At 31.0% G+C, this 12,072-nt stretch overlaps 2 protein-coding genes across 2 annotated transcripts in view; one reads left to right on the top strand and one right to left on the bottom strand.

The window, feature by feature from the left end:
• The window catches only part of LOC133175636 (baculoviral IAP repeat-containing protein 6-like), a 38,166-nt gene extending 34,816 nt beyond the window's left edge, over positions 1-3,350 (bottom strand). Inside the window, exons 1-4 of the mRNA XM_061310753.1 lie at positions 2,951-3,350; positions 1,976-2,157; positions 1,530-1,664; positions 162-409 (exon numbers count right to left, since the gene is read on the bottom strand). Coding sequence (XP_061166737.1) covers positions 162-409; positions 1,530-1,664; positions 1,976-2,157; positions 2,951-3,131 — 746 coding nt within the window. The 5' untranslated portion in view covers positions 3,132-3,350. The remainder of the gene's footprint in view (positions 1-161; positions 410-1,529; positions 1,665-1,975; positions 2,158-2,950) is intronic.
• Positions 3,351-3,397: 47 nt separating this feature from the next.
• LOC133175625 (tubulin-folding cofactor B-like) lies at positions 3,398-12,072 on the top strand. Its single transcript, XM_061310746.1, has 7 exons — positions 3,398-3,572; positions 8,384-8,527; positions 8,737-8,830; positions 9,544-9,688; positions 9,937-9,992; positions 10,351-10,423; positions 11,465-12,072. Exons 1-7 carry the CDS (start codon positions 3,456-3,458, stop codon positions 11,586-11,588), a joined length of 753 nt encoding a protein of 250 aa, XP_061166730.1. The 5' UTR covers positions 3,398-3,455; the 3' UTR covers positions 11,589-12,072.

Below are 12,072 nucleotides of genomic sequence, written 5' to 3'. Positions count from 1 at the left end.
AGAACATACATGTACATGTATACTTTAAAAATTAGCAAGAATAAAATTATGAGCATTGCTATTATAAAAACGGTGTCATTATACAACAACAAAAGTATCTCAAGAAATACTATTAGAAATAATAGAGAGTACTGTACTGAAAGTTTGAATAATAAGTTTACTTGTAATTCATGTGAGGCCATGTCCTGAAGGTTTTTTGTCGAGCTACTTCACTATACATCATTGACCTCTCCACTGTGCTACTCCAACCCTCCCCGTTGTTTGGGAGGAGATAGTTTAGCCTGTCCCCGATAGCTGAGGCAACTGATAGACCTGGATTGTTCATGCTAAGCCTCTTCATTTCATTCACCAATCCTGTACAAACAGCTTTGAGCGTGGTGAGTGGTAATTCCAAACAAATTGTGGCCCACTGAAATAAAAAACACAGACATAGGTACTTTGGTTTAAATACTTTTGGTTAGTGATTTTAAAAGCAGCAACTTTTATTTTTAAACAATGCTAAATCTTTGTCCACCTGCAGACATACATGTAAGAGTTGTAACTTCAGCAAGATTGGCAAATCTTTATGGTTTTTATTTTTGGTGGTAATTCTTATGTCAATTTTAAAAAATATATATATCTAGATTTTTAAAATAAGTTTAGCAGTGATTTTTTTTTGTTTTTTAAACCACCACCCCCTCCTTTTGAATTGGGAAAAATTAGCGACATTTTCCTCAAATTTGGAAAAATCATTTATAGTAAATTAGAATGCTAAAAAATACATAAAATAATCAAACTAAGTACGATAACAGTTTGTGTTTGATTTTAACTTTGAATTTGATTTAAATTCATAAAATAATCATTTAAAAAAATCAACATCAATATTTTATTGAATGTGAACATGGCTTATATTAGTCACACCTTGTAGCTTCTATTTTCTTGAAATTGCTTTGTCTATTTTCATAAAAAAAAAATAACCAGCATTTAGACTCATATTCTAGTAAACTGTCTTATATTGATAATCAAGTTTACATTCTTTACCGTTTGTTTTTTTTCCTGATTTTAGTGAAACCCTATGTGTTGTCCATTTCCTGATATTAGCCTGACCCTCTATGTAATAATGGCGGTCAAACCAAAATCATTATGTCAACATGCAACATGACTTGTATCTTGGAACTATTTACCAATTCATTTAGGATATTATAAGCTACTTATCTGCTTATATGGATATCTGCATTGTTTTACACATTCATTAAAAAATTGGCTGCATATGCATGGACTTAGAGAATAAAATTGAAGTATAAAAACGTATTTACTCTGTCAGCAAATTTAGCGACTTTTGTTCAAAATTAAAACATAATTTCCGTATGTTTGAAATTGGGAAAAATATACTAGTAATTGGGAAAAAATAGCTAATTTTTGTGAGGGGAAGCAGCCGAATATTGGTGGCATTTTGATCAAAAAAAAAAATCACTGTTTAGTACACTGTTTTCCAAACAATTCTAGCTCTTAAATTAATGAAATAATTAAGATAGTTTTACAAGTATTACTTTTGCTGCTTTTAAGTGGCCTTTTGTAGCCTCCTGAACTGCATCTATCTTCTTCTCTAGCTCCTTACAAACTTCATCAACATGATCTATCCCAGGGAGTTCTGCATTCATTAATGCCTTGTGAAACTGTCCAGCCTGTGAACAAAACATTTTATGTCAAAGTACTAATAGAAACTCTACACTGCTGACTTATTTTCTTCATTAATACAACCTTCAAACATAGCCTAACATTTTTTTCTTTCAACATATTAAATCAATTCAAATTAATTATCTCCCTCCCCTTGAACAGAAAGCAATTAACCATGCACTGCCCATAAAGAATGCTCATTTTAATTTTTGTATATGTACATGTTTATTAATATGAATCATAAGAATAAATTACAAACAGAGCTTTACCCTGCTTGGTAGCAGGTTCTGAAATACTAGGACTAGATTTTTTTTCTTACCTCTGCAAGTGGAATTTCCACTTTGACTTGGTCCTCTGATTTTTTGATGGGTGTCTGCAAAGCAGTGTCCAAAAGGAGCATACCTCGCAAATCATTTCTAGCACCCACTGAATAATCATCGGCAAATATCACTTTGTCCTTTCCAGGTAGGTATATAGCATGAATGGCATCACTTGTATTTGCTGCGTTAAAAGGAAAGAATTTATATTATTTAACAAATGACAGTGACATTAAATGACAAACTTACACAAACTCAACTTGATGATCAAAATCTCCTTCCATTATCAATACACTTTAAAGCTGCTTATATATACTTTTATCCATTTTGATTAATTTAAGGAAAGATCTGTCTATAACAAACCAGAATTTTCTTAAATATATATATATATTATTTTAACGGTAACTGATCCAAAGAGCTGTATCATGTTTGATTGTCAAGTTGACAGGTGTGGATCATCAGATCAAACGAGACACGGAGTATCACGTTTGATCTGATGATATGTGACTGTCAACAACACAGGATCAATTTACTGTTATAATGATTAATTTATTATATACCCCATTATTATTCACTAAATATTATAAAAGACAACTTTTTGGATCATTCATATGACTTTTATCTATTAAACAAAACACCTTTCAAGGAACTTTTTGATACACAAGAAAAAAATGTCATGTATACTGTGTACTACATCATTTGAGTTTCAGAGAGGGGTAATATGGATTCAGAAAACCAGTGTGGTGATCTGGAAAGCCGGAATGTGAGAAATCAACAGTAAAACTGGGTGATAAACAGTTGGGTATATAATAAGGATTCATTCTAATTGCTAAACAAACAATGTCTGAAAAGCTACTTCTCAAGATATGTTTTTTAGCACTTAAAATTACTTTTTTGTCTTTTCAAAAAATTTATAAAATTTACATAATCAGCATTTATGTTCACTTTGATATAGGCCTATTTCACAATGTTTCTACCTGACAGATCCGATTTTTGCAATAAAGCACCAGAAGCAACATCATATATCTTTACAGATGGTTCTTTTGTTGACACTATAATTGAATTTAAGGCGGAGTGATATGTGACGGCACTGGCAGATACACCAACGGATATACAACCGTCTTCTCCAACATACCACTGTTTTTCAGTGGCAGCCATCTTCTTTCACTGAAGTCAATTCTCGTTCAAATGACATCATCATATGGTTTCGTTTCTTTGTTAAACATATTTCTATCGCAATATTTGAAATAAATAATAGTTTATGATTATATATATTCTAAACAAGTTCAATAAGATGGAGCAAATATATGTATTTTCAAGACAACAAACCAAGATCGAAACGGAATAAATTGTATCACGTGACTAGAATAACGTGATTTCATTTTTCAAGCGTCTCCGTAATCCTGATTATTTACACGCTGAAACAGCATTGTCACGATTGTGATTGTCAACCAGCACAATCTAAAGATTTCCGAGGAGAAAATGGAGAAGTTTAGCGTAGTAACACAAAGTCAAGTTAATGTGCGAGTCACGAGCTCAGCAAATTCATTTGGGACAGAAAAAAGATTCCCTAAAGACTTGACAATTGCTGATTTTAAGGTTCGTGATTGTTGTCATCAGGTCAACATTGGTGATTTCTTAACGATTTAAGGACCCATGTACACTGCATGCTGAAGGATTCTAATTCTCATACAGTCTAACTGTTAGAGTGATTTGCCCTTAGATCTAAAGTTGAAACCTATATGATGCATATTACTGAAAAGTATTGTTTCATACTTCTCTGGCATATTTGCCATGTTCAGCTAATTCAGCTGGTGTTAAAATAAATTTACTTATATTGATATATTTCTTGATAAAATTTTTAGAGAGTAGCCAGGTATTTACAGAGCTACATTAGCCCAGACTGAAAATGCCTGGGGGACCACTTTTGTGTTTGCGATACGTTACCTTGCAATATATTCTCCTGTTTCTCCATTTTTAATGACATCACATATAAGTACATTTGACATTACAAATATCCAATGAACTGGCATTTATTTAAAAAAAAATGTTGTAAGGATGTTTTAGAACTGAAATTTAGAGAGATTCCATTTATGAATTGGAAAAATTGTTTTGGTAATTAATATTAATTTATTAAAATATGTAATATAAAGGTTATTGGCTGAATATCAGGAAATATGCTTGCCCTGGGTCTTTGCACACAAATGCCTTGGCCAGTTGGGTGGGCATAATTACTGAAATTCAGTCAATAACCTATAAATATTAAAGCTAATTTTATCAACAATGTTATGTTTAATTAAGGAATAACTGTCTAATTTTTAAGCGGTTAGCGTATACGCTAATCGCTTTATGTCATGTAACCAAAGGTCTTACACAATTTTTGTTGACACCGGAAGCTTCGTCAAAGTGCTACCTATGCAACATCGGAAGCTTTGTCAAAATGCTACCTATGATCTGTTTACCATCGCTACCTCTACTGCCTTTCTGACTCTGACAGGCTAATACCGAGATAATCGCTCGGCTTGAATTTTAGGGGTTACCTGCAGAGTATAAACTCGTCGGTAAATCCTGCAATGATTTATAGTTAATGTTTATTTTTGGGTGTTGAACGATTTTGTATAAATTATATAGCACCTCTCATGAACAATTTATAGACCACCCTAATTATTTGACCTAATTATGCCACCATGGGCACTAGATGGACGGGTTCATTGCTGACTAAAGGGGTTGAAGGTTATTACCAACTGCAAAACGTAGGCGAGACTTTTGTGTTTGATTTTCTCTTATGAGTTTACCCCAAATATTTAGACATACGTTTTATTAAGTGATGTAATATACGAAAAAGAATTTTTATTAAAAGCATTAAATACATTTTAAGTTTCTCTAAATTGTACAACTGATTTATAGAAACAATGGAATTCTTTTCATATTGAAAAGTTATTTCTTCTCTAATTAAAAGAATGTAAAAGTTTAGCTCACAGGGGTACATTCTGTACTCTTTTTTTTGTTTAATTACAAACAATCATAAAGGATCACATACTTTTATTTTTAGAAAAAAATATTTTATGGGAAACTGAAAATAGTAAAATTAATTCTTAAAAAAAATAGAAAACATATAAAAACTTAAATCTGTAGAGTGATCCTCTTCTAAAATTCAACTTTAAGTTTATAAAATATGCAAACATTTAGCTGAGAAGGTTTTTAAAAGATAATGAAAGAGTCATAAAAAATCTTGGCAATTGACAAAGATTTTAAATAATAATTAATTATTATTTGAAAACTTGTCAAATGTCTAGATCTGTTTAAAAACATGTAAGTTGTAAACATATTTTTAAATTTGCTCAAACTGTTAATTATGATTTTTATTTTGAGTCTTTGAGACAGGCTTATTTATAGAAATTCACATACTTGTTATTACATGTACTAAAAAATATCAATGTAAATTGCTTAGCTGACATATTAATTTGAATATTGAAGAGAGTGACATTGTTAACTGGGTAATTCTTGCGAAGGACAAATAAACTGTTAATCAAACAATAACTTTAAGTGTACATGTGAAATCATATATACTAGTATAGCTGGATTAGACAACAACTTTACTTTTCATGCATTTTCTTTGACATCAAGAGTATTGCATGAAAAGTATGTGCCAAATATTCAGTATCTGTCCCTGTATATATTGTGCAATATCCTTGTCCTACTTTAAATGATTGTTACATAATCATTTACTCATTTGAACATTTAAAATGTTTGCATGGTCAATAATGTACATTTCTTAAAACTTGACTATCTAGTTTACTTGTCCGTCCTCCACTGAGGGTAGTGCCATAGTAGCACATAATATGAAACGGAAGTACTCAGTACCTCAAAAATACAGAATCCCTTTAATGAACTTCAACATTTAAATGTACAAGGTTAAGATAACGAACAGTGATCGATCTCAAAATATCACGAGTATAAACATACAAATATGTTAAGATGGCATAAAACACGGACCCCTGAAAATTTCAGAGATGGGACAAGGTACCTAGGAGAAGTAAGCATCCGCAATTGACCAGTCACACCCGCCCTGAGCAATGTATAAAGTTTAAATCTATAGTGTATTTGTTTTGTTTTGATCCGACTAGTTTACCTTAAATCAAAATTATAGCTACAGAACTGAAGCTCTCCGAAAAAAAATACTGACAAAATCTCTTTGTCTATCCCAATTTTTTCAGACCAGCGAGCTTAAGATCTGCAGCTACTCCAAATTCATATATTCAAATATTTTAAATTATCATTTTTTTTTTAAATTGTGTGCTAGCAACCTAACAATTACCTGATTTCAGAAACCATAGAGCATGGTAGATAAATCTACATCAATATACTTTTTTCGTCCTGGGCACTTCTGGTCACTACCTAAAGTGTTATTAATAAATTGCGCTTTCTGTCTTTCAAACTCAAGAAATCACGTTTTGATATTTCTAAACATGCATTTGTGACATCAAACGATAAAAGATGATGTCTTGGTGTATGAATGAGATGTAAGTGGTTTTGTCATTTAGTAAAATATTCCAAAGTTCGGAATGTCTGCTTCTTCTCTGATGACATTGAACAACAGCTACACATACTTTTAATATCATTTCATGCAAAGTTTTTTTTTTTCAATCTTAGAATCTTAGATGAAAGCATGCTAACCGCTTTTCAGTACTTTCAGTACTTTGATTTGGTTTCATGATGTGATCAATCGATTGGCTTGCGTGATAATTTGCATAAACGCTGAAGTCGTTTATGCATAAAATTATCACGCAAGTCAATCGATTGATCGTCATGAAACCAAAAAAATCTGACAGTTATTCTTTATATTTACATGCTCTTGATTCTGCAAATTTACGTGCTACAAGCCCCGCTTCTGTCTCTATTTGTCCCACCCCGCACGTGATTTTTTTTTTCCACCACGCCTATCAATGAACCAGTAGATTTATGTAGAAATAAAGTATTTTTACTATTTGAAATTTTATCTCGGACAAAGACATTGGAAATGTAAATGTTAGACTATAATCTATTACTAGATTATAAGTGCAGAAATTGAAAACAGACATTGATTATCAAGTTGCTCATCTCCGTCTATGAATGTGTAAAATTGCAGATATATATCTATTTAGTTTAGCATAGCAAATTTGCTTGTGAAGTATAAAACAATTCTATTTAACAAGGATGAAGAAAATATCAGAGACGGTCCGGAATTAGTAATACAAGATTTACTGCTATAAAAGTTTGTAGCCTTTTACTGAAAGGATAATATTAAGGTTGATTCCGGTATTAATTACCAGTAAGACATTATTATATAAGATTTCAGGTCATGTCAACAATAACTAGGTTGTGACCGAGATTACAGTTGTGGGAGTTGGGATTTTCTTTTTCTTTTTTTCCCCCTCTCTTTTTTTTATCTAAAGAAAATATTATCTAGTTAACGAGGTTCGCTCCTGAGCTTTTGAGCAGATTTATATCTTACCCTATATTTCAAAAATTCTGCGTAAAGTTTGAATTCTTACAATAATTTTGGATTCTACAATGCCAATTAAACTATATTCAGTTAAAACTCCATGACTTAATTCCATACCAAAAGCATTAAGTGAGGAACTATATTTTGTGGCGGAAGGTTTTTTAGAAGAAAATGATCATTTTTTCTCTTTCGAAGTATTTAAAGTATGTTAAGTTTGAATTCCTATTTCTCCATGCAGTCTGCACACAGAGTTATTTTGTGAAGTGAACTGTTTTATACTGGTCCTAAATTATATATTTAATAAACTGTCATGAATTTTATCATCATATTTAATAAATATAGCAAATATATTTTGAAAGTCAAGAAAAAAATATCCCTATTTTAAGCTTAAAATTAGCACTATTTTAGTAATATCTAAAAATTAACAACACAGACCCCCACTTTTTATTTTCTTTTCTGAATATATAAGATACTTTTAACATTTCTTCTTAAATTCAGTAAAATGTCATTACTTTCAAATGATATTTTTGCTTGTTAAATTTTTAATGCCAGAAAAATGAAATTTTTTGAGTGCAAAAAGGTCAAATAATTGAACATGCGGAGTAATTTGAAAATTTTTTCGTTGTCACAAATTTTTAGGTGTCTATTCAAGATGACATAAGTCTGTGTTTGTTCCCATAATTTACTTGAATAAAAAATATTGGAGGAAAAACTTCAAAAATTGATTTATGTGTAAGACGTATTTACAGTGCAAAAAGGTCAAACTAAATGCTCTGTAGCGCCAAAAGAAGCGCATTGACCCCCATTTTTTGTTTTGATTTTTAATTAAGCTATGTGTATAAATTCAGAAAATATACTTGATAAAAAATTCTCATTACTTTTGATGGCAGGATCCAACCTCCTTAATTTGATTCTGTCTTTATAGAACAAATTGGAGTTGTTAACTGGTTCTACATCTGGTAATATGAAACTAGAAGTTTACGATGGAGATAACAAATTACTGTGTAAATTAGACAATGATGATGCACTCCTAGGTTCGTATCCAATAGAAGATGGAATGAGAATCCATGTAAGTTGACAAGTTTGTCATTCATGTTTTTGTGACCTTCTGAATAAAGTTTTTTTCCTTAAACGTTATATACACGTTAGTGATTTCAAAGATGCACATCTTGCATGAGTAAATCTGTAAATTAGTTTATTGCTTTGTTTTTTCCACGGGAATTTTTCATTTATTGGCAAATGAATTTATTCCTAATGTTGCACCTTACCTATCTGTAGGTTATAGATCCCACAATTAAAATAGGCGAGTTTGAAGATGTATCCAAAGTGGAAAAATATGAAATGTCTGAGGATGACTATGCTCAAAAAACAGGTAAATGCGTGTGATCACATACGTGTATTCTTGTATTATTTCTTTTTGTTTTACATGTACAAGTAACAACATTATTAATTGATTTCACAAGGAATTTTCATTTTCATTTGAACTGAGCATTAAGTATTTATATAGAGAGGATAACTTTTATTCCCTTCAAAGACCTCAATGGAAACCATTTTACAAAACAACTTGTAAGTTTAAAATTGTTACATTGTAAATGTTGATCTTATTCGTAAGTTCTGTTGGGTTCAGAAGAAAAACAGGTTTAGTTCTGTCTGTCCACAGAATTTTTAAACTTTGGCTATTACCATTTATTATACAAGATAGAGACTTCATATTTTGGCACAGTTAACTTAAGGTCGCTATCAAGGTCTTATTTCATCTGAAATGTCCAGGGCATCATGCCCCACAAAAACTCTTTATGGCACATCAATATCAGCATTGAGACCTTTCTGTTTATTTCATCATTTGCAAAGGATTACTGATTTTGGTACACTTTGCAAATATGTGTACATGTTCTTAACAAGATATTCTTGTTCATTGAATCTATTTTTTCTGTACAAATAGGTGTAAGCAAAGTAGATCATAGTATCCCTTTAAATGTAGAATTGAGTTCTTGGAGTGTAGAAAATTTCTATGAAGCAACAACATCACAACAGTGCTTTGTCTTCCCCGGCCATGAATACCGATAATATTTTACTATGTTACAGATTCTGTTAGAGCTTTTAAGGAAAGGAACAAGTTAGGGAGGTTTAAGGAAGTGGACCCTGAAGAACAGAAGAGGTTAGAGGAGGAAAAACAAAGGAAAGAACAGGAAAACAAAGAGAAGGCCGAGAGCATGAAAATAGGGGAGAGGTACAAGGAATCTTAGTCTAAGATGGAATGTCACATAGCCTTTTAAAATCAGTGCAGTATTATTACATTTTGAACTTTGAAAGAATTATTGCTATATCAATTATCAGATTTTTCAGTGAGTTAGTGGTCCTGATCTTATTTTGAATTTGAAGTTTAACTTTGATATCTTAATTTCTCAAGTTTTTTTTCCATGGTCCAGTTTGACTTACTGCAATTTGTCTTATGATTTATTTTTTTTTTTTGTTCAGATGTGAAGTAAGAGTTCCTAACCAACCTACAAGAAGGGGTACAGTCAAATATGTAGGTAAGTAAAAATAGATATTTATTCATGCCTCTGATTTTCACACAGTTTTAACTTTTTAGAATGTGCATGAAGTCAAAAGTCGTGACACATTTTCTAGTCATAAGTGACCTAGATGTTATGCACAGTCAAACTTCATTATTTTGAACTGATGGGGCAGAGAAAAAACTTCGAGATATTCAAGGAGCTGAGATATCAAATGTAAAATACTTAAAGAATAAGGAGTTAGGACTTCTAAATCACTTTGACGTATCCATGGTATTTTAGAAATCGGTGTTTGAAATACCGTTATAGAAGATGAACTGTATATAATTTTGGCTGAAGTCAGCTTGATTTAAATATCCACTTAACTGTTTTGCAGGTTTAACAGATTTCAAACCAGGATATTGGGTTGGTGTTCATTATGATGAACCTGTAGGAAAGAATAATGGAAGGCAAGTCTAACACTTAAGGTTCATAAACCCTCTGCTCACTCATATAAAATGTTTCTTTAACTCTTGTGATTATCTAAAAGAAATGTATTTGTTAAGTAAAATACAATCAATTATATCATGGCTTGCGGGGCAAAATTGGACAAAAAAGACACTTCAACCTGACAAATTTATAAAGGCATAATAGATATTTATGTCATTAAGAGTTATCTCTCTTATCAGAGTATCAATGAACCTTTAGAAAGTGAAGGGAAGAAACAGGTGGTACTAAAATAAATGTGATTCCTTTTAAAACTTCTATAGAAGCATTCTCAGAAAGTTGGAAAAACTTTTTGATGGAGTATTTGAAATATTGACTATGTGGTGTACAAAGGAAATAAAATTTAAATTTTAGGGCCAGATACAATTCTTTTGATGTACTCTTCAATCAAACATAATTCTCATCAGAAAGAAACAAGAAACTGATGGTAGTTGTGAAAACAAAGCAAGGTCTAAATTTAAAACTTTACATTTTACATAGTGGATTACTTTTGTGCTAGGTATATAGAAGGAAAAGTATTCCCTCTGTCCAAAATTAATTATTACAGTGTCCATATTTCATTTACTTTCCAATTTTAATCATAACTTAACTTATAATTTAAGGGTTAAGTTACATGTAGAATATTTTTGCCAGTTGGCTGCAAAGATGAAACATAATTCTTATTTACAAAAGGCCTTTCAAAGACCCAATGTAATGTGCCAGTATCCACCATTATAAATAATGTGTATTCCCCCATCATTATGAAAGCGACTTTGAATTAAATTAATATATTTTTTTTCTATAAAAGTATCATATAAAAGTATTGTTTTTACTGTGTACACTTTATTATGAAATGTGTAAGAATTTAATTGCAGAAAATGCTTTCTAAACTAACTCTATTTTCTGTAAAAACTTTTCAACAATTTTGATTGGTTATGAAATTTTTGCAAAGATGCATGTAAAAGTAAGTTTATTTTACAAAAAATACCATCTCTTATGTAAAGGTTTCATCTTTTATATTCCAGTGTTGGGGGTAAGAAATATTTTGAATGTCCTGATAAATATGGAGGATTTGTTCGACCAGAAAACGTGGAAGTCGGGGATTTTCCTGAGGAGGGACTTGATTTCAGTGACGAGGATGAAATATAGGAAATTGAGAGATATTTAAAAAATGTGTTCTAGAAATGTAGATGTTCAAGGTTAAAAGTGCTTCAAGTCAGCTACAGTGGTTGTAAAATAAAAAAATATAACAATTTAACCTCATTTTCTTGCAAGTTGTGCAAAACATGAAAAAAAACCTAGCTTACTTGCATTGTGCTTTTATTGTATATGTATTTACACCATATACATTTGGTGTATTAATTGTAGATCTTTTTCATATGGATACTTGTCATGCAAAAATTATTTCTTGCTGATTTCATTACCCTTTCACTTAAAACCAGATTTTATTGTTTTTTATATTGTTATAATATGCCACTTATGCAAGGTTTGATTTGTGATTCTATGTGAACAAAACTATTGGTTTGTGAACAGTGGATATGCCATTACACATTGATACTGGACACATTATATAGCTCATAATGGTAAACATAAACGTAATTGTATAAAAAAATAAATTATTATTACACTATCA

This window comes from Saccostrea echinata, unplaced genomic scaffold (assembly GCF_033153115.1).
Source record: "Saccostrea echinata isolate AGI-Se365-2 ecotype Australia unplaced genomic scaffold, CSIRO_AGI_Sech_v1 ptg000002l, whole genome shotgun sequence".
In the NCBI taxonomy this organism is placed as follows: Eukaryota; Metazoa; Mollusca; class Bivalvia; order Ostreida; family Ostreidae; genus Saccostrea; species Saccostrea echinata.
This window is presented reverse-complemented; position numbering and strand designations above follow the sequence as displayed.